At 42.2% G+C, this 23,838-nt stretch overlaps 1 protein-coding gene across 2 annotated transcripts; it reads left to right on the top strand.

The window, feature by feature from the left end:
- The first annotated feature begins 6 nt into the window (after positions 1 to 6).
- LOC141273104 (gastrula zinc finger protein XlCGF66.1-like) lies at positions 7 to 20,861 on the top strand. 2 transcript variants are annotated; one of them, XM_073684491.1, is made up of 7 exons: positions 7 to 198; positions 2,242 to 2,397; positions 2,498 to 2,638; positions 2,721 to 2,844; positions 2,927 to 3,081; positions 4,250 to 4,352; positions 18,485 to 20,861. In XM_073684491.1, exons 2-7 carry the CDS (start codon positions 2,320 to 2,322, stop codon positions 19,369 to 19,371), a joined length of 1,488 nt encoding a protein of 495 aa, XP_073540592.1. In that variant the 5' UTR covers positions 7 to 198; positions 2,242 to 2,319; the 3' UTR covers positions 19,372 to 20,861. The 2 variants fall into 2 exon arrangements, with proteins under 2 accessions (XP_073540592.1, XP_073540591.1); XM_073684490.1 differs by having other exon boundaries at positions 9 to 182.
- The last annotated feature ends 2,977 nt before the right edge of the window (positions 20,862 to 23,838 follow it).

The following is a 23,838-nucleotide window of genomic DNA, read 5'->3' on the forward strand; positions in this document are numbered from 1 at the left end:
CGCTTTGATGAATAACATATTCTACAACGCTACTGATACTGGTCATTCATTGAGCAGGGAATTCCATGACTACATTACCCATGATTCCCGTCTCCCCGTAGTCTTGTACTATTGACGCCATCACGGAGCCGACCTTGGGGGGCCACACAGAGAGGGCTGGAGGTTTGAAGCTGAGAGGGAAGGTGAGGAGCAGTTTAGGTAAAGTCTATAGTTATTCCATGTTACAGTATCAGGAATAGTTGCTATATTTACAATAGTCCATGCTTCTGTGTGGTTTGTATTCAGGACATATACTTATAGTTTCTCCAATCTTGGGGGTGGCTTTTGCATATAAAATCCAAATTATGGTGGCTCAGAAAATGAGCCAATCAGAATGGATGGATGCGCGTACGTTCCTACTGTGTAGACTGTAAAATGAGCCAATCAGAATGGATGCATGCGCGTACGTTCCTACTGTGTAGACTGTAAAATGAGCCAATCAGAATGGATGGATGCCGGTACTTTCCTACTGTGTAGATTGTAAAATGAGCCAATCAGAATGGATGCATGCGCGTACGTTCCTACTGTGTAGACTGTAAAATGAGCCAATCAGAATGGATGCATGCGCGTACGTTCCTACTGTGTAGACTGTAAAATGAGCCAATCGGAATGGATGCATGCGCGTACGTTCATACTGTGTAGATTGTAAAATGAGCCAATTGGAATGGATGCATGCGCGTACGTTCTTACTGTGTAGATTGTAAAATGAGCCAATTGGAATGGATGCATGCGCGTACGTTCCTACTGTGTAGACTGTAAAATGAGCCAATCGGAATGGATGCATGCGGGTACGTTCCTACTGTGTAGACTGTAAAATGAGCCAATCGGAATGGATGCATGCGCGTACGTTCCTACTGTGTAGACTGTAAAATGAGCCAATTGGAATGGATGCATGCGCGTACGTTCCTACTGTGTAGATTGTAAAATGAGCCAATCGGAATGGATGCATGCGCGTACGTTCCTACTGCTTAGATTGTAAAATGAGCCAATTGGAATGGATGCATGCGCGTACGTTCCTACTGTGTAGATTGTAAAATGAGCCAATCGGAATGGATGCATGCGGGTACGTTCCTACTGTGTAGACTGTAAAATGAGCCAATCGGAATGGATGCATGCTCGTACGTTCCTACTGTGTAGATTGTAAAATGAGCCAATTGGAATGGATGCATGCGCGTACGTTCCTACTGTGTAGATTGTAAAATGAGCCAATCGGAATGGATGCATGCGGGTACGTTCCTACTGTGTAGACTGTAAAATGAGCCAATCGGAATGGATGCATGCTCGTACGTTCCTACTGTGTAGATTGTAAAATGAGCCAATTGGAATGGATGCATGCGCGTACGTTCCTACTGTGTAGATTGTAAAATGAGCCAATTGGAATGGATGCATGCGCGTACGTTCCTACTGTGTAGATTGTAAAATGAGCCAATTGGAATGGATGCATGCACGTATGTTCCTACTGTGTAGATTGTAAAATGAGCCAATCGGAATGGATGCATGCGCGTACGTTCCTACTGTGTAGATTGTAAAATGAGCCAATCGGAATGGATGCATGCACGTACGTTCCTACTGTGTAGATTGTAAAATGAGCCAATCGGAATGGATGCATGCGCGTACGTTCCTACTAGGGCTGTGGAGTCGGTATAAAATGGACCAACTCCGACTCCTAAAATATATAATAAATTGGGTACAGTTGTTCATAGCAGGATGTGCTGGAAATGTTTCCATAAGAATTTGGGAAAGTTATGAAATGTCATATAAATGTCTGTCCTATTCCTCATCTAAGGATCTAGACTTTTAGCTGAGATGAATCTGTGTTACAGTAAATTTATCACTTAAACATGAGCCATGTATGAGGGAGTCGGAGTCGTGGAGTCGGTGTCATGGAAATTGAGGAGTCGGAGGTTTGGCTTACCGACTCCACAGCCCTGCTCTCAGCACAGCAAACTAATGGCACTTATTTTTTGCGTGTTTTAAAACTGCAATGCAAAAAAACAACCACTTGCTTTATGAACAGTAATTTGGATTTTTCGCATTGAAATCAACATGAAGAATATTCAAACAGTATTTAAAGCTGTTTTTGAAGTAAAATCCATTCAAATCCCACATCAAAAAAGTGTTACCATAAGGTTTACCATATGAGCTTTCTGATCTGTAATATGATATTTTAGGTAATATAGGGTATATTTCTTATTATCTTAGGTTTGAGGAACGGGGTCGCAGGAGTGCCTAAAACAGAGCTCATGTATAAGTAAAACTACCTCATACCACAGTACCAAAATGAACACGAACCATAGTCACATTACCGAGAAGATATTGCGCCTCACCTTGGAGATCATCTACCTGCTGACGGGAGAGGTGAGAGCTTCTGGGTATTTTGTCATGTATCTTCAAAATTAGCATGATGTGTATAATGGATTAGCAGCAACGGCTTTTGAGATTCATCATCTGTTTTTAGGATTACGGACCCATGAAAAAGTCCAATAAACAACTTAAGACCCTGAGTCTCATTATGGAAAATCCTTACCTCTCACTGAGAAACAATGATGAGAAGATCCTGGACCTCACCAGCAGGATCATCCATCTGCTGACTGGAGAGGTGAGCGCTGCTGGGAATACTGGACATACTATATGTAACACAAGTGATAGTGTCTGGATGATAATGTATTATTGTGTGTCAGGTTCCTGTAAGGTGTCAGGATGTCACTGTCTATTTCTCCATGGAGGAGTGGGAGTACATAGAAGGACACAAGGATCTATACAAGAACTTCATTATAGAGACTCCCAAGACTCTCCTATCACCAGGTAAAAACCTACTATATGCACAAATCTACTGATAAATCTCATATAAACAATATATTCAGATAATATGTGGATGCTTTTACAGAGAAGTCTAGTAAGAAGATTATACCTGAGAGATGTCCGAGGTCCAATAAGAAGAGTATTCCAGGGAGATGTCCGAGGTCTAGTAAAAAGCGAATACTAGAGAGATGTCCTAGTCCTGTCTATCTTCAGGATTTTGTGAAAGACCATGGCTATTCGGTAATACTCTAATGACAGTGCGTGAGTGGTACGAGTTCTCTTAGAATGTTCTTTGTATGGGTCAATAAACTATTTGTGTGAGGGGAAAGTCTTACATTAAGGGTCCCTTTACAAAGACCAGCCATGAGTCCTAAATGACTGTCGATCAGGAAACATTTGCAGATCGTTGGTTGTTTAATAGTCTGTTTACACAGGTAGGCCAAAGTGAATGATGCGCACTGAGCAATTTATACTAGGTTGCTCGGTGCACATAGGCTGCTATTGTTCTTGGTGGTATGAGTCCTGTTTACACAGGATGATGCACCTCTGAAACTATGATTTTTTGCCCTTCACAGGACATCATTTCAGCTGACGAACTAGCATTTCGCTAATTCATCAGGTGATCGGCAGCCTGTTTGCAGTGAAAGTTTATCGTAAAACCAGCGTTCTTAAAAATCGTTTGCGATAATCTTTCAGTGTAAATGCAGCTTTAGGCAATTGGACCATTGTAAATCTCATCAATAGATGAATATAAAGGCCCACATACATATTAGACTCATGTTGGCCGAACCAGCTGAAATTGTTATGTTTCTCCGACAGTCTATGTATGGGGCCCCTCACTCTTCTCTTACAGACATTTTGCAGATATAAATGAAAAAGTGAAACACGGCACTTTCAGTACGTTGGTGCACGAGTAGGATCCTATCCCATTAATAAGTATTTAAAGACTTGGCCCTCAGCTGTGCTTCAAAAAGGATGATAATTTATTCGTGAAAATAATCCAGAAAACAAAAAATGTCTGTAACTCGATCTTCATCAGTCTACAATTAAATTCTAGAATGACCAAATTGTCTTGGATTAAATGAAAACAGAAGAAATTTGGTTCAAAATATTGTTATTGTTTTTAACTTAATGAATTGGTTATAACTTAATGATTTAAATTGTTAGAATTTGGTTTAGTAGATAGAAACTGAAGATGTATCCACCATCTACTGAGCTGTGAGGTGTAGAATTTAGAATTGCGCTTTCTATCATTATTTAGGAATATGGGAGACTGTGCCCCTAAAGGTTCCAGACTGAGATATTGTGCTGTACCAGAGGGTATAAGGGCCAGTGTTTACCAGTCTCTTCTGAAAATGAAAAACATAAAAGGTGTAAAATTGATTTTTCTCTTTAACCTTTAAATCAGGAGGAGAACTTGAATATTATAGTTGTTGATATTCCACCAAAAACTGAACTGGAAGATAAGACGAAGATTAAAGAGGAAGATAATGATGTTTGTCTTCACTCTGGTAAGTACAATTATCAGCAACATGGCTGCCTGAACTGCTGAGCCCCCCTCCACTCCCCAAAGCACCACTTCAGGTTTTTTTTCCCCTTAGCACTGGACTTATGCAACTAATCTAAGTACCCTGACCCTATTACACTTACCAGCTGCTTTCATCTGTTCTTCCTGGCTCCACTCCGGTCCTGCACTGCCACCTTGCGACCACCGCAACTTCTGACTGACCGGAAGTCAGAGGTAATGGTCTCAAACTCTGCTTCTGTCTCTCATAGACTTACATTGAGTAGTGACATCTGGCTTGACAAGCAAACACTGGAGTGATCTGCAAGTGACAAAACTACAGGAGCGGCGCCAGGAACAGCTGAAGACTTTGGCTGTTTAGTATACAACTAAGGACAGGGAACTTAGATTAGTAGCACTACTCCAGCACTGCAATAAAAAAGTTCTAGAGTGGTACTTTTAACCTAATGTTGGCTGAACCCACTGAAATCGATGGGTTGAGCCGACAGTGTAATGTGTATGGGGACCCCAGACAATCGATTGTCAGAGGGAGTTAAAGCAGCACTCCCATCAAAATTTTTATCTTAATATATTGAAATCATCATACTATATTACACTGTGTACTTACAATTGCTCATTTTGCCCTTTTACCCAGTTTCTTCTCTTTTCTATTAGGTCTATGACATCACTTGATTAAAAAACTGACTAGCTGAATCCTTCTAAAATCTATGCAAAAACAGGAGGTCAATTTTCCATGCATGAGTCATAAGTGACCGCTAAAGTCAATGACGGGGGGGGGGGAGCAGCTGAGTCAGGAGTTGAAGAGGGGAATGTTAAATGCAAGGACGAGAGACTTCCTGTTTCTACATAGAGCAGAGAAAACTGAAGAAATAGCTGGATAGAAAGGCAAAATGAGCAATTGTAAGTACAAAGTGCTGTATAATATGATGACTGCAATATATTAAGAGGATGAAAACTTTGATTTTTTTTTAATCAAAATGTTTTCATTGAACAAAGATCACAAAATGATCGATAAAGATATTCTTATTATACCATAACAAGAACATGAACAAAGCAATGAACCAATCGTTACCTGTGACACAATCATAATACCAACACATTTTATCCCAACTCCCTCCCCACCTGCCCATGTAACGAGCATATTAACAGCATACCGAGTATAATACCTGGATCATAGGAAATCAGGAGTAGCAAAATAATGAGGTTTCTTACAGCTGAAATAGTATATCGCTATTAAAGGATAAGTGAGTTGAACATAACATCCCCTGCCAGCACCTCCAACACTATTACTGAACATCACATCCAATCCCCCTACTGTTTTGAAAATTTACGTTAGCACTAAATCAAAAATTACTTAAAATATAGCTTTTATTATTCCAATTTCGTTATTCCAAAAGGCAGGGATGACCTGCTCACACAATAATCACAAATCCCAATTTCATATACACCAACCCTCTCTTCAAAGGCAGGATAAACCAACCTCCCTGGGAGGTTCGTAGGAGAGGATACTTGACTTTGTGGATGCCACAGTCTTGGGAGAGATCAATCCATGTTTCTTTACTGTAATACCCTTTAAATGATATGCTATTAAAGCGGGTATACTAGAAAACCGGAACTGGTATTCCCCACCTATAGGCACTCCTGGCTGATCTATTGAATATATACCAGGAATGTGTTGAAGAAATAGAACACCAGAGCTGCAACATGGCATTTGTTATAATGCTATAATATGAATCATATCCCCATCTTGAGTATGTGTATCTAGCCTGACCAGGTATATGTCAAGCTGGCCAGTGACTCGGAGTACAGTAAGAAAGTGATCAATGTGGAAGGTCTGATATATATTGACACATTATTTGAATTGATTGCTTTTACATGGTTAAATACTGTGATATTTGTATAACTGCACTGTTTAAGTACTTTTTTCCAACTGGGTGTAGTGGGAAGTGCCACATACTATCACCTACTTACAAAAACATGTCATGAACCAGGCCAACACATACCCTGTGAATTACATTCCCATTATGTGTATTTAGCCTGACCAGGTTTATGTCAAGCTGGCCAGTGACTCCGAGTGCAATAAAAAAGTGATCAATGTGGACTGTCTGATATACATTGACATATTAATTAAACTAACCTTTTTTTCACATGGTTGTATACTGTGATATTTATATAACTGCACTGTTTAAGCACTTTTACCCAACTGGGTTTAGTGGGAAGTGCCACATACTATCTGCAGCTGACAAAAACATTTCACGAACCAGGACAGCACGTACCCTATATTCAGGTTGGTTTATCCTGCCTTTGAAGAGAGGGTTGGAGTATATGAAATTGGGATTTGGGATTATTGTGTGAGCAGGTCATCCCTGCCTTTTTGTTTATATTAGTGTGGTTTTTTGTTTGCTTTTGGAGCACATGCACTTTAATTTGGTCTATATGTCTTTTAAAATGGAATAATGAAAGCTATATTTTAAGCAATTTTTGACTTAGAATTATAGAATTGCATTAGCACTATTATAGAATATATTCTTTGCTATTTACGTGTTTTCCAAATTTAGCAGTGGCCCCCATTTTGATGTATATCCTTTGGAAGTGCATTGAGCTGTAGGTTGGATTGCTGCTAAAGGGAAAAAAAACAACAAAAAAAACCTCTTTAAATCTTCTTCCTTAGTGAGTGTGAAAGAGCTGAGTGTGACTAGAGCGTAAGTGTGAACAGAAGTAAGTGTGTAACTTGTGATTCAGTGACTTGGATTTAGGGAGTTTGGAAGGGAGGAATTTGGACTGAATTGCTGTCTGTATTTTATTAATTCTTTATATTTATTTTTACTTAACATTTTTGTCTAGTGCAATCCCCATTAGGAAATGAGCTCCATTATTGACAACGCTATTCAGTGTACATCTTGCCACATGTATGCAATCCTTGAAAAGCCGGTCGGGGTTGCATACTGCTGAGCGAGATGTGTGCACGTTGTGCTTTTGGAAGCCCAGGTACTGGATCTAAATGAGCAGCTGGCAACACTGAGATCTATAGACAATATGGAAAGGAGTCTGCTGCTCACTGGGGTAGATGTGGGGGAGGGTGGTAGTAGGGAGCTGCTGGACAGTAAGGCAGCTAGCTGGGTGACAGTTAGAAGGGGGGGTAGAGGGAAGAGTGCCAATAAGGCTAGTCCTGATCTGGCACACCCCAATAAGTTTGCAAAGTTGGCAGATGAGGGGGGTGTCAGTACAGAGGTAGCACTGCTCCAGCAAGGCATGTCCTTTGAAAGGCGGAGGAGTGTAAGGGGGGAAATAGGAGAGCAGGTCAGGCCAGGCAGGTGCTTGTAGTGGGGGACTCAATTATTAGGGGAACAGATAGGGCAATCTGTCACAAAAACAGGGATGTCGAACAGTGTGCTGCCTACCTGGCGCTTGAGTCCTGCACATCGCTGATCGGGTTGACAGATTACTGGGAGGGGCTGCTGAGGACCTAGCGGTCATGGTGCACATTGGCACAAATGACAAAGTTAAAGATAGGTGGAAGGTCCTTAAAGATGATTTCAGGGAATTAGGCTGCAAGCTTAAAGCAAGGACCTCCAAGGTGGTATTCTCTGAAATACTGCCTGTACCATGTGCCACGCCAGAGAGGCAACGGGAGATTAGGGAGATAAATAAGTGGCTCAGGAATTGGTGTAGGAAGGAGGGGTTTGGGTTCCTGGACAACTGGGCCGACTTCTCAGTTGGCATCAGGTTCTACGCTGGGACAGACTGCTCCTCAATGGGGAGGGTGCAGCTGTGCTGGGGGAGAAAATGGCTAGAAGGTTGGAGGAATATTTAAGCTAGGGATTGGAGGGGAGGGTATTCATTTTATAGGTGGGGGAAGATAGTGCAGATAGTGACCTGGGCACAAATAAAGAAATTGGTGGTGGGGTTAGAACAGTTAATATAGTAAGAAGGAATAGAGGTACAGAGAGATGCATAAAATGCATGTACACTAATGCCAGAAGCCTCACCAACAAAATGGAGGAATTAGAATTAATTTTGTTGGAAAATAATTATGACATGGCGGGGATATCTGAGATATGGCTGGACGAGAGCCATGACTGGGCAGTTAATTTACAGGGATATAGTCTGTTCAGAAATATATATATATAATCTAAGCTGTGGGTTGAACTAGATGGACTTCGTTTTTAAGGTTGAAGGAAGACTATGTTACTATATCTTTTTTTTTCCCATTAAAATAGTGGTAATCAAGCACCTCACAACCTCATCAATTGAGGGAACAGCACTTGCTTGTCAGAGTTTAGCTATAGACTTTCTGGATTGATATAGTACTTTGGCTATAGCCAATTGTAATGTAGACGATCCCCCGATATCTCCCACATAATATAACACACACACTCTGGGGTTCAGAAAAATATAAATGCAGTAATTTACCTCAGTGTTTGTAAGCCAAAACCAGGAGAAGAACAATCAGAGGAAAAGTATAATAGAAACTGGTCACCTCTTCTGTATTTATCACCCACTCCTGGTTTTGGCTTACAGATGCTGATGTGAAATACTGACCAAATACCCAACATGTACACGTGGCTTCAGAGTCAGGTACTTCTTTATCATTCCCTTTTTTGGGCAGAACAACAATTACCGCCTCATATAACAAGTCTGGGAGCACCCCAGATAAAAATGCACTATTAATCATTTCTATGTAATGCAGCAATAATTCCCCCTCAAAGTGCTTGTAGATTCATTTTGGAAGGCCGTCTGCTCCAGGGGCCTTAGACATTCTCCCCACGGTTTTGTGGACTTCTTCCAAGGAAATTGGCTGATCTAGAAAATCCCTATATTTATTCTCCAAAGAGAGGAGACTTATCCCAGACAGTCCAACATATCGTTTTGTGCGTAATTAACCCTGGAAGAATACAGATGAGAATAAAACTTAGACCTTGGTATTCCAGGAGTCCTGGAAGGCTACATTACCATCTGCGCCATCCTTGTAATTAACCGACCATTGTTCTTCCTCTCCTCATACCTCATAGAATGTACGTTTATTATCGGCTTGCTCCAGTTGAAGTGACCAAAATTGCTTCTGAGATTCCTTCCACTGTGATAAGTTTTCAGGAATATTATTTTGAATAAAAAGCGATTCAGTTTCCCTGAGTCTGGTCTATAACCTTCTGTGATTTATCTTTTACAGTCTTTGCTTCTCTAATTAACACACCCCCTCAGAAAGTTCTTCATGGCATCCCATACCGCATTTATGGGTGCCGAGCTCCAATTAATAGAAAAGAATTTCGACATTTTTTCCCCAAGATTATTACATTCGATAATTTTAAACCAAAAAGGGTTGAGCTTCCAACCCTGAGAAAATCTAGTCCTTAACGGATCCACGTGCAGCTGAAATAATAGAGGAGAGTGATCTGATAAAGATCTAGGGCAGTGCTGGCGAACCTATTGCACGCGTGCCAGAGGGGGCACGCAGAGCCCTCCCGGTGGGCACGCGCGCCATCGCCGCAGCACTAGCGCTACTGGATCGGGCCCGGCGGGTGAGAACTCTGAGCCCCCCGAGTACCGACACCAGCCCTGCTACTTCAGCTAGATGCGCGTTCTCGGACGCACATCTAGCTGAAGTGTATTGCAGCGCACAAACTTGCCAGGCCCGTGCGCTGCAGTACACGCTGCTGGCCAATCAGAGGCCAGCAGCTAGCTGACGTCAGCGTACACGCGACTGGGCACATGGCAGTGACGTCATGCACCCCGTCGCTAGGACGCTGGAGTCGGCGGCCGGCTACAAGAGAGGACGCTGCGCGGGAGAAGAAGGAAGGTGAGTAGGAGTGTTTATTATGTTTTTTTTTTTTTTTTTATATGCAATGCACAGTGGCGCCAGCAGGCTGGGGGGGGGGAGATAATATATACATGGACTGAGGGGGGAGAGCATATGTACACATGGACTGGGGGAGGGGCATATATATACATGGATTGAGAGAAGGCAGCATATATACAATGATGGGGGCAGCATATATACAAGGATGAGGGGAGGGCAGCATATATACAAGGATAAGGGGAGGACAGCATATATACGAGGATCGGGGGGCAGCATATATACAAGGATGGGGGGAGGGCAGCATATATACAAGGATGGGGGGCAGCATATATACAAGGATGGGGGGAGGGCAGCATATATACAAGGATGGGGGGAGGGCAGCATATATACAAGGATGAGAGGAGGGCAGCATATATACAAGGATGGGGGGAGGGCAGCATATATACAAGGATGAGAGGAGGGCATCATATATACGAGGATGGGGGGAGGGCAGCATATATACATGGATTGAGGGAAGGCATAGGATGGGGGCAGCATATATACAAGGATGGGGGGAGGGCAGCATATATACAAGGATGAGAGGAGGGCAGCATATATACAAGGATGGGGGGAGGGCAGCATATATACAAGGATGAGAGGAGGGCATCATATATACGAGGATGGGGGGAGGGCAGCATATATACGAGGATGGGGGGAGGGCAGCATATATACGAGAATGGGGGGGGGCAGCATATATATGAGGATGGGGGAGGGGAGCATATATACGAGGGTGGGTGGGGGAGGGCAGCATATATACAAGAATGGGGGAGGGCAGGATATATACAAGGATGGGGGAGGGCAGCATATATACAAGGATGGGGGAGGGCAGCATATATACAAGGATAGGGGGTGCAGGGCAGCATATATACAAGGATGGGGGAGGGCAGCATATATACAAGGATGGGGGAGTGCAGCATATATACGAGGATGGGGAGGGCAGCATATATACGAAGGTGGGTGGGGGGGCAGCATATATACAAGGATGGGGGAAGGCAGGATATATACAAGGATGGGGGAGGGCAGCATATATACAAGGATGGGGGAGGGCAGCATATAAACAAGGATGGGGGAGGGCAGCATAGAAACAAGGATGGGGGAGTGCAGCATAGAAACAAGGATGGGGGAGGGCAGCATATAAACAAGGATGGGGGGAGGGCAGCATATGTACAAGGATATGTGGGAGGACAGCATATGTACAAGGATATGGGGGAGGACAGCATATATACAAGGATGGGGGCATATACCAAGATGGAGGTGAGCACATTCTTTATTTCTGCAGTCTCATACCCCTGCTCCTTCCTGTAGCTGCTCTATGCTGCCCTCGCCTGCTCTTTATATCAGTTCTTTGTATCAGTAAAACCTCAATATTTAGGTTAGATTGCCGTGTTGGCACTTGGCGATAAATAAGTGGGTTTTGGATTGCAGTTTGGGCACTCGGTCTCTAAAAGGTTCGCCATCATTGATCTAGGGGAATATTCTATATCAGTGAGCGCTGGGATCATATGAGAATTGCATATTAACAAATCACTTCTAGAGAGGGATTGAGGCATAGGAGTAGACCCTTACATTAGGAAACATCTCCCTCCAGATATCAACCAAGCCCACCTCATTAATAAGGCGACCGAAGGGAGACAGAGTGTCCTCTCCACCCAAAAATGTGTCTCCTAAAAGGGTTACAAATGTTGTTAAAATCATCTCTGATTATTAAAGGGATATCTGGCCAGTCTGCTAGTTTCACTAAGATTTTTTTGAGTGGAATGTTTGAGTATGGAGGGGGAACGTAGACTACAACAATGGCGTATTCAAAATGGTATATTTATAAGCAAAGGACACCAACAAACCTCCCCTCATCATCTCTGAAGGAGTTTATGCATTGAAAAGGAATATTTTTGTGCACTAGAAGACTAACTCCTATGGAGTAGTTGGAATCGAAAGAGTGCGAGCCAAAATCCATCTAAAACCTGTGCATCAAATTAATGAAGTAATTTGTCATATGTGTCTTCTGTAGCCCTATTATCTCTGGGTTGACCCTTTTGACATACAGTACAGACCAAAAGTTTGGACACACCTTCCCATTTAAAGATTTTTCTGTATTTTCATGACTATGAAAATTGTACACTGAAGGCATCAAAACTATGAATTAACACATGTGGAATTACAGTCATATGAAAAAGTTTGGGCACCCCTATTAATCTTAAGCTTAATGTTTTATAAAAATTGGTGTTTTTGCAACAGCTATTTCAGTTTGATATATGTAATAACTGTTGGACACAGTAATGTTTCTGCCTTGAAATGAGGTTTATTGTACTAACAGAAAATGTGCAATCTGCATTCAAACAAAATTTGACAGGTGCATAAGTATGGGCACCTCACCAGAAAAGTGACATTAATATTTAGTAGATCCTCCTTTTGCAAAAATAACAGCCTCTAGTCGCTTCCTGTAGCTTTTAATGAGTTCCTGGATCCTGGATGAAGGTATTTTTGACCATTCCTCTTTACAAAACAATTCCAGTTCAGTTAAGTTTGATGGTCGCCGAGCATGGACAGCCCTCTTCAAATGATCCCACAGATGTTCAATGATATTCAGGTCAGGGGACTGGGATGGCCATTCCATAACATTGTAATTGTTCCTCTGCATGAATGCCTGAGTAGATTTGGAGCGGTGTTTTGGATCATTGTCTTGCTGAAAGATCCATCCCCTGCGTAACTTCAACTTTGTCACTGATTCTTTCACACTATTGTCAAGAATCTGCTGATACTGAGTGGAATCCATGTGTCCCTCAACTTTAACAAGATTCCCGGTGCCGGCATTGACCACACAGCCCCAAAGCATGATGGAACCTCCACCAAATTTTACTGTGGGTAGCAAGTGTTTTTCTTGGAATGCTGTGTTTTTTTGCCACCATGCATAACGCCTTTTTGTATGACCAAATAACTCAATCTTGGTTTCATCAGTCCACAGGACCTTCTTCCAAAAAGAAATTGGCTTCTCCAAATGTGCTTTTGCATACCTCAGCCGACTCTGTTTGTGGCGTGCTTGCAGAAACGGCTTCTTTCGCATCACTCTCCCATACAGCTTCTCCTTGTGCAAAGTGCGTTGTATAGTTGACCGATGCACAGTGACACCATCTGCAGCAAGTTGATGCTACAGCTCTCTGGAGGTGGTCTGAGGATTGTCCTTGACTGATCTCACCATTTTTCTTCTCTGCCTTTCTGATGTTTTTCTTGGCCTGCCACTTCTGGCCTTAACAAGAACTGTCCCTGTGTTCTTCCATTTCCTTACTATGTTCCTCACAGTGGAAACTGACAGGTTAAATCTCTGAGACAGCTTTTTGTATCCTTCCCCTGAACAACTATGTTGAATAATATTTGTTTTCAGATCATTTGACAGTTGTTTTGAGGAGCCCATGATGCCACTCTTCAGAGGAGATTCAAACAGGAGAACAACTTGCAAGTGGCCACTTTAAGTAGCTTTTCTCATGATTGCATACACCTGGCTATGAAGTTCAAATCTCAATGAGGTTACAAAACCAAAAAAAGTGCTTTAGTAAGTCAGTAAAAAGTAGGAAGGAGTATTTAAAACAAGAAAATGATAAGGGTGCCCATACTTATGCACCTGTCAAATTTTGTTTAAATGCAGATTGCACATTTTCTGTTAGTACAATAAATCTCATTTCAAGGCATAAACATTACTGTGTCCAACAGTTATTACATATATCAAACTGAAATAGCTGTTGCAAAAACACCAATTTTTATAAAACATTAAGCTTAAGATTAATAGGGGTGCCCAAACTTTTTCATATGACTGTATATACTTAACAAAAAAGATCCCCAACAGTGTAACCAGCAAAGCACCCCCACACCATCACACCTCCTCCTCCATGCTTCACGGTGGGAACCAGGCATGTAGAGACCATCCATTCACCTTTTCTGCGTCGCACAAAGACACGGTGGTTGGAACCAAAGATCTCAAATTTGGACTCATCAGACCAAAGAACAGATTTCCACTGGTGTAATATCCATTCCTTGTGTTCTTTAGCCCAAACAAGTCTCTTCTGCTTGTTGCCTGTCCTTAGCAGTGGTTTCCTAGCAGCTATTTTACCATGAAGGCCTGCTGCACAAAGTCTCCTCTTAACAGTTGTTGTAGAGATGTGTCTGCTGCTAGAACTCTGTGTGGCATTGACCTGGTCTCTAATCTGAGCTGCTGTTAACCTGTGATTTCTGAGGCTGGTGACTCGGATAAACTTATCCTCAGAAGCAGAGGTGACTCTTGGTCTTCCTTTCCTGGGGCGGTCCTCATGTGAGCCAGTTTCTTTGTAGCGCTTGATGGTTTTTGCAACTTCACTTGGGGACACTTTCAAAGTTTTCCCAATTTTTCGGACTGACTGACCTTCATTTCTTAAAGTAATGGTGGCCATTCCTTTTTCTTTACTTAGCTGCTTTTTTCTTGCCATAATACAAATTCTAACAGTCTATTCAGTAGGACTATCAGCTGTGCATCCACCTGACTTCTGCACAACACAACTGATGGTCCCAACCCCATTTATAAGGCAAGAAATCCCACTTATTAAACCTGACAGGGCACACCTGTGAAGTGAAAACCATTTCCGGTGACTACCTCTTGAAGCTCAACAAGAGAATGCCAAGAGTGTGCAAAGCAGTCATCAAAGCAAAAGGTGGCTACTTTGAAGAACCTAGAATATAAGACATATTTTCAGTAGTTTCACACTTTTTTGTTAAGTATATAATTCCACATGTGTTAATTCATAGTTTCGATGCCTTCAGTGTGAATGTACGATTTTCATAGTTATGAAAATACAGAAAAATCTTTAAATGAGAAGGTGTGTCCAAACTTTTGGTCTGTACTGTATTCAAAAACTGCATGTCTTTTCGAGTTATCCCTCAAAACCCGTATAGTCCAAGAAATTAAAGGGGTTGTCCACTACTATTCAAAATAGCCCAATGTGTTTTTATGCTGAATAGAAGCTTCTTTCTAATTACCTCCCTCTGCTGTCCTTATTGCTTGTGAGTGGCGCTATCACTGGCCGCTCACAGGCAGAAACAGCAGCGGGAGGTAATTAGAAAGAAGCTTCTTTTCATTATAAAAAATACATTGGGCTATTTTGAATAGTATTGGACAACCCTTTTAAATTAACTTTTACACCCATTTTCTGACATAATGAATAAGAAAAACTATCCTTGTCAGTGCCGCACAGTCAAGATATTTTACCCTCATTGAAATCCAAACGTTAGCATATCTGCACATGAGATAGGCCTTAACCCCTCCCTCCCCCACATCCCAAGGCAATCCCCAATGTAAACCTATCCTTACCTGTAACGGATGGGGCACAAAACTGCTCAACCATTCAGTGCATGCTCAAGCAGTAAATAGAAACAGATATCAGAATATTCTGAATCTGCTGTCTCCAAATCAGAGCCCGCCACACTAAAATCAATACAGGTAACTTGCACATAAGCGGAGGTCAACAAATATTGAAACGCAATCTTCTCAGTGAACCTGGCAGGAAAGGAGCATATTCAGATAAAGTTAAGAGAACTAAATATTTCTCTATTCTATTTCCTGTAATCCGTTGATAATTATCAAACACCTTTTCCCAAAATGATTTGATTTTGGGACATTCCCACCAAATATGGATCAGAAAGCCTATTTCCCTTTCGCATCTCCAACATATTTCTGAGGTGGTGGGATATATTACGTGTAGTTTAGAGGGATAGTGATACCACCTTGTGAGTATCTTGTAATTTGCCTCCTGAGCAGTGCAAGCACTAGAGAGTTCATGAGTAAAGAGAAACTTTCTTTCCCAGTCTACAGGAGATATTTCGGCCCCTAAATCTCTTTCCCATGCCTGTTGAAATTTCAGTTTTCCCACAACTCCCTCCCTGCTTAAACCCCCATAAATCACTGATATGATGTGCTCTGGTCCAGTTTCTTATAGAAAGTTTTTCATAGAAGGTGAAATTTGAAATTGATAATTTATCAAATTTGTGTGCTACTAAAAAGGATTGCAGTTGTAGATATTCAAACCACTTGAGTTTCTTGTTTGGAGACCATTCCTGTAGATAAACATAAGAAGGCAACTTCCCATTTTCTAGTATCTGATGTAATCGAGTGTCCTCCACTGCAACTGCGCATGTATCCAGGTATAAAAGATGGATTAAGAAAAAGTGATGTGAGTGGACTAATTGATCTTCCAGGGAACACCTCTCTCCTCAAAGCCAGCAATGTTCTAAGAGTACTTTTAGTGATACTACATCTGACACGGTCTATCAAATCTCCTGAGCACCACGGCAGGTATCTCAATGGTATATCTGAGCCCTCTTCTTCTATGCTCACCCATTGTTTATTGTTCGAATAAAAATGCCAATCTAGGATCCTTGCCAAAGAGAACTAAATATTTAAGCCACAAAGCCAGAATTGCTCTCAAGGACATAAATGGGCTTAGACCCTTCCAGCTTGTATATTCTCATGTTGAATCTGACGTTCATGAGAGTCCAATCATCTTAGAGCGTCTTTTGGAGATTCAAAGATGGAAGTAGAAATCAGAGTAACCACTTTCAATTTTGCAGGACAGAACACAGAGTTTTGCAATCTTCATTCTTTCTCATGCCTTCATTCTTTTTATGTCCAAGAACACTGATTTTTTTGCGCTGAACTTCCACAGAAAAGTGCGGAAAAAGGGATATTCTCTGCCCTCCAAACGATATGTCCTGCTTCTCCCGAGCTTTCCTCAGGATGATGTTACGGTCCTTATAGTGTAGGATTTTAATCAGGATAGTTCTAGGGAGTCTGCTGACTGGGCCAGGTCTCGTGGGGACCCTGTGGACCTTTTCAACTGCAAGGGGTGAGGACCTCTTTGCCAAAGGTATCCAGTAGCCACTTATTCAAACAAACCATCCGGATTTTTCCCTTCCACCTTAAGCCTCTGGCGGTTTTCTAAATCATCCACTTTGGCCAGTAAAGCGACAGCCGTTTGAGTGTGACTCTGAATGTCTCTACATACTGGAGGGAGAGCATCCTCCAACTCACCAACTCTCCCCTCCACTGCTGTTGTGTGTTATGCCACTTTTTGCACATCATGCTGAATTATCAATATTGTCTCCTATATGTAACCTACTTGGCCTTATAGCATGGCCAGTATGGAGTTCCATTTTTTTAACAGCATTCAGTACATCGATTAGAGATAGGGACCGCTCTAAGGGTTGTTCACCAGGGGTGCACCATGTGCTCCTGGGGATCAGCTCTGCATTACTGTGCTCCTGTAAAGTTGATGCTAATGCCTGAGGAGTGTCCTTCTCCTGTGTTAATGCAGCAAACTGGGACTCTTTTGGGGACATTTTATTGAACCCCTATGTAGCTATCACTGACCTTCGGCTGTGTCTTGGCTATGAGTGACCCTACTGTGAGCATATTGCTCCAGTCTGGCAGCTGCATCTCCTCCTACGACCCTCTGCCTCCAGCCACAGGACGTGTGGGCACCATAATGGTGACGCCACTCCTTCCTCCCTGCTGATCTTCCTGCTGTGAGTCATTGCACCGCTTCGGCCTGGAAAAAAGCACCTCCAGGTATCGCCCCAACGGGTAGGAGTCTTTCTCCCCTGGACTGCGCCCCAGGATGGACCTTACAGGACGAGTGTAGCGGGAGTTCTCTGGAGGCACGTCCTCACTGCATGCATGTTAGGTCACACCCTCAAACGACAGCCGTCCAATGTTTTATGGCGGGCTTGAAACAATGACGTTCTGAAACTTGAAGTCTCAGAATAATAACCCATTGATGCTTTTCTGAACAATATATTTCCAAAAAACGGCCAATTAACCCTGATTCTTTCTGAGTAATGGTACTAAGAACAGAATGAAATTGCTTTAGCAGACTCAACCCAACTCTGACTTTACCGTGCAATACCCCTAGTCATCTGCAATTTAGTTACCGAGCCCTTAGTAAATCTGCATTAACACTGACTTTAGTGCTATGTTGGGGGGCTCTGGAGAGGAGGAACTCAGGAGTGCCAGGTGACATATTAATGGAATCTTACTATAACTGATAGTTCCCAAGATCCAAGCCTATAGAAGTATAGCTCCAACTCACTGGTTAAGTGGCTATTTTTTATTGTAAAGGGCAACCCTTTCTTTTTAATTAATGGTTTTGTAATAATTCAATTGTGGCAAATGCCCAAATGTAAAATGCCAATAAATGCTGTAATGTTTAGACTCAGATCTGTGGATGCTATTCTGACAAATGTAATTTCTTTTCTTTTTCTCTTAGACCATGAAGTCATATACAACGGTCAAGATCTGAGTTTACAAGACATATCTGAGGGTATGAGCCAGGCTGACCATTCAGAACTCTCCAGTGGTCAGTCTGACCCAGATTTGCAGAACCTGAAACAGTATATTTGTCCAGACTGTGGAAAATATTTTTCCCGCCTATCGCATTTCACCATTCATCGGCGAATTCACACAGGGGAGAAACCATACGTATGCTCAGAATGTGGAAAGAGCTTTTCTTGCAATTCCTATTTGGTTAAGCACCAAAGGAGCCACACTGGGGAGAAGCCGTTTGCCTGCTCCGAGTGCGGAAAGTGTTTTAATCAAAGTTCTAACCTCTTCAAACACCAGAAAACTCACACTGGTGACAAACCATTTATGTGCTCATTGTGTGGGAAATGCTTCACCCAAAAATCACATCTTGCCATCCACCAGATCATCCACACTGGGGAGAAAAGGTTCAATTGTCCAGAGTGTGGAAAGTGCTTCAGCAACAATGCTAGACTGGTTGCTCATATACGGGTCCACACAGGAGAAAAGCCTTTTGGTTGTTCTCTATGCGACAAACGCTTCACACAGAAATCCCACCTGGTCAAACACCAAGTGGTTCATACGGGAGAGAAACCATTTATTTGTGCTGAATGTGGGAAGTGTTTTATTAGTAACTCGCATCTTGTGATACACCAAAGAATCCACACAGGAGAGAAACCATTTTCCTGTTCAGAATGTGGAAAGAAGTTTACCCAAAAATCAGACCTGGTTCGCCATGGGAAAATCCACATAGGAGATAAACCATATTCATGTTCGACATGTGGGAAACAGTTCCTTTGTAAGGCTTATCTAGTCCAACATCACAAAGTGCACAGAGCGGAGAAGGGAACATAATCTACGTTGAAAAAATCTGTAACAATTGGAATCTAATTACTGGACTCAGCATCTCTACCAGTGTGAGCCACTGAGCCCAGTGATTGACTGCAGTGGTCATGTGCGCTGTTAGGTTGAAGCTTAGATGTCAAATCATCAATAAAGATGGGAGCAGCAGCTGAAAGGCAGCACTGTACCCAGGGAGGGTGGGGAACTGGTTTATCATTTTATACATCTACAAGCCTTTTCTTAACTACAAGTTTATCCCAGATAACCCCTTTAACAATTACAACAATTTATGTTCACATTTTGAAATTAAAAGAACATTAACATGAGCACAAAGGTTTAGATCTGTTGCTAAACCAGAGATAAAGGCCTGTGTACTACGCATATGCTTCTGTCAAAACCTCCTCCCAGCTGTGCTTCACCAACAAGAAACAAATTCACCTAATGTCCTGCAATGTTCACCCCATGGAAGGCAACAACCCCCAAGAGGCCAATGCCAGATTTCCTTGTCTTTAGCAATGAAAGTTATTTCCTGACTCAATGTGGCAATCAGAAGGAATCCCTTGATCAATAACCCATCTCCTGCAACCTAGTAACCATGAGTTGCAATGTTATTACTCCTTGTAATTATATTAGTGAATTCACCATTACAAGTGGCACTAGCAGAGGGTATCCATACTCACTGCTCTTACTGAAAGAATCCCTTTCTGTTTCGGTGTAGAAACAGTCTTTCTCTATCTCTTCATTGGGGGACACAGAAGACCATGGGTGTATGCTGCCGACACTAGGCAAAAAAGTTAGCTCCTCCTCAGCAGTATACACCCATCTACTGGCATGAAGCTAATCGGTTTTGGCTTAGTGTCAGTAGGAGACAGACCATATTTTTAGGTCTTTGTTCTCATAATGTGCTGTTATACTCCTTTCAATGTTTCCTATCATCATCGTATACCTTGGCATACAATGTATCCTATCATTATCATATACCTTGGCATCAGCTTCTTGTCACAGGGTGCTACAGTTATCCTTAAGATTTCTATAATAATGGCCTACCTACCCTGTTACTTGTTGGCTTTCTACATAACAAAAAAGGATTCTTAGGTTCATCACAGAAAATGCCCAGATTCAGATCTACACACTCTTATGTATGCATGTACCAAGTTGGACTCTACTCTCATTGACACACAAGCATTGGCTTCTTAGGTAGTCATACACGTTAGGTGAACTAACCAGCCATCTAATAAGTATAGGTGTGCCCCGACTGTCTACCGATGGCGGATGCCTGTTGGGCTTTTGTTCTCATCAGGAATAAGCCCCGCCAAAGGTGTCTGACAGCGGCTTACTATTGATCACAAGTATACTTGGCCAAGCTGAGTGTGCATATGTGTATAGGGTGGGGGTTAGGAGGAATAGCTGTCAGTCGCACACAAGCTATCTAAGGCCTAATCCATTTTTAACATCCTCTTGACAATGGTTATTCTTATGAATTTTTTTTTTTTTTTTTTTTTTTACAAATGTCTACCCATTAAACAATAAAAAGCGGTCAGCACTCAGATGACGCAGTGATGACATCTGTGTGCCGTCTGATCTTTCATTTGTTTCAATGTGTGAGTTCTACCCACGATCGATCAGATCAAAAACAAGCATGTCTCCGTGTTTTGTTTTGTGAATACTTGGTGCACAAAAAATATGTGGACAGTCCCATAGAACACATATCCATTACCATCTATCTGTGAAAAAACATGTATAGAACTAATACTCTTTCACACCACTGTGTGTATATTCTATATATATATATATATATATATATATATATATATATATATATATATATATATATATATATATATATATATGTATATACAGTGCATTGTGAAAGTATTTTGCCCCCTTGAACTTTTCTACCTTTTGCCACATTTCTGGCTTCAAACATAAAGATATAAAATTCTAATTTTTTTGGGGAAGAATCAACAACAAGTGGGACACAATCGTGAAGTGGAAAGAAATTTATTGGATACTTTAAACTTTTTTACCAAATTAAAAACTGAAGAGTGGGGCGGGCAAAATTATTAGAATTTTATGTCTTTATGTTTGAAGCCAGAAATGTGGCAAAAGGTAGAAAAGTTCAAGGGGGCCAAATACTTTCACAATGCACTGTATATACTGTATATAATGTGTATATATATAGATAGATAGATATAATTATGTTCAGTACACAGGAGAAGCAAATCTCTTGCCTCTAAATGATTTAGGCTGTGTGCCCACGATGCAGAAATGCTCCGGATTTTTTCCTGAGCGTTTCTGCATCTCCCTGGCAGAAAAAACGCATGCGGATTGTACATGCGGATTGTACATGCGGATTGTACATGTGGATTGTACATGCGTTTTTCCTGCCAGGGACATGCGGATGTGAAGCGTTCTTCACATGCATTTCCGCATGCGGGTTATCAAGCGCTTTCCAAGCGATTTTAGCATCACCTGGAAAGTGCTTGACAACTTGGTCACACTATATAAATCCATGCGAACGGCATGGATTTATATAGTGTAACCAAGTTATAGTAAAAGAATGGTAAAAAATAAACATTATACTCACCTTCTGATGGCCCCCGGTCTCCTCCGGTGCGTCCGGTGTGTTGGGCGGCTCGCGGTGGTCTAAAAGGACCTTCCATGACGTCATTTAGTCATGTGACAGGTCACGCGACTACCGACGTCAGCGGTCACGTGACCTGTCACATGACTAAATGACGTCATGGAAGGTCCTTTTAGACCATCACAAGCTGCCGGGGAGCCAGGACGCATCGCTATGGAGACCGCTGGCCATCAGAAGGTGAGTATAATGTATTTTTTTATTTTAAATTATTTTTTTTTACAGGTACTATGGTACCCGGGTCTGGATGAGAGTCTCCTCTCCTCCACACCCGCGTACCATCTGCACATTGAATCACTTAATATCCTCATGTGCACATGTAGTGATGCGGATATTAAGCGATTCAATGCAAGTCAATGGCGGTGAAAAAGCCGCGGTTACGCAAAATAATTGGTGGTGCTGCGGATTTTTCCGCAATGATAATCCACAGCGGAAATTTCCGCAGCATGTGCACAGCACATGCGGATTATCATTGGGGAACATGGCAGGCCTTCTACCAACCGTTTTTTAAGCGTTTCTGCGGCGGAATTGCCGCTGCGGAAACGCTTAAAAAACGCATAGTGGGCACACAGCCATACCGATTTTTTTATGGTACTAACATCTTTAAAGGAGTTTTCCCACAAACAAAAGTTGATTTTAATCAATAGATCTTGGTCTTGGAATAATAATAATTTCCACAGTTGGATTTGTATAAATGTGCCCCTGCTGTGTACTGTGTAATGGCTGTGTCTCACGGTACAGGGACATGGTCTGATCATATCACAGCTCCTGGGCAGGGACATGGTCTGATCATACCACAGCTCCTGGGCAGGGACCTGGTCTGATCATACCACAGCTCCTGGGCAGGGACATGGTCTGATCATATCACAGCTCCTGGGCAGGGACATGGTCTGATCATACCACAGCTCCTGGGCAGGGACCTGGTCTGATCATACCACAGCTCCTGGGCAGGGACATGGTCTGATCATACCACAGCTCCTGGGCAGGGACATGGTCTGATCATACCAGAGATCCTGGCCAGGGGTAAGCAAAAGAGTATACAGACAATACAGCAGGGGATCGCAAAATCTTTCTTTGTGGTAAAACCTTGCTTAAAAACAGGCAGGGAAATGTTTTACCTCACAGAAAGAATCAGCTGTGATCCCCTGCTGTAATGTCTGTATCCTCCCCTGGCCAGGAGCTGTGGTATGATCAGACCATGTCTCTGCACCGTGAGATACAGCCATTACACAGTACACAGCAGGGGCACATTTATAAGATTATCTCAGCACAGGAACATTTTATTTAAACACATCTAATTGTGGAAATCGTTATAGTTCCCAGATCTATTGATTAAAATGAACTACTGTTCATGGGAAAACCCCTTTAAGCTAATTTCTCAGAATGGGTAGTCTGTTGATAAAATTTGCCAAACTGGCCTGATCAAGCCCCTGCCAATCCAGATTCCCCTCTCTGCTGCTACCCATAGTTCTTTTTTAAACGGCTTTACTGGTGGTGGCATCCTGACTACATGGCATATGTTGTACACAGGACATCACCACTGCAGCCATGTCCACAAAGAACTCCATCGAGCAGCAGGGGCTTCCGTGGGTAAGTAATGCCTACTTTAATTTCTAGCATTAGCTGCCTTTCCCTAATTTGTTTCCTAATGGAAAAGGCCATTTAATGTGCTTTTTAGCCTTCATTTTCACAGCTTCCCTTCAAATATTGTCTGAGAAATGTTTTTTCAATTATTAAGCCTTTAATGCAGAAAGGCTGAACTTTGTAACGATTCACTGGCCTAATGTATCCCAATTTTTAGGCAATATCTCATGTGCAAACTTTGAGTCTCCACAGCA

Source organism: Phyllobates terribilis, unplaced genomic scaffold, assembly GCF_046119375.1.
Source record: "Phyllobates terribilis strain yellow unplaced genomic scaffold, ASM4611937v1 Scaffold_5__5_contigs__length_657084704, whole genome shotgun sequence".
Lineage (NCBI taxonomy): Eukaryota > Metazoa > Chordata > Amphibia > Anura > Dendrobatidae > Phyllobates > Phyllobates terribilis.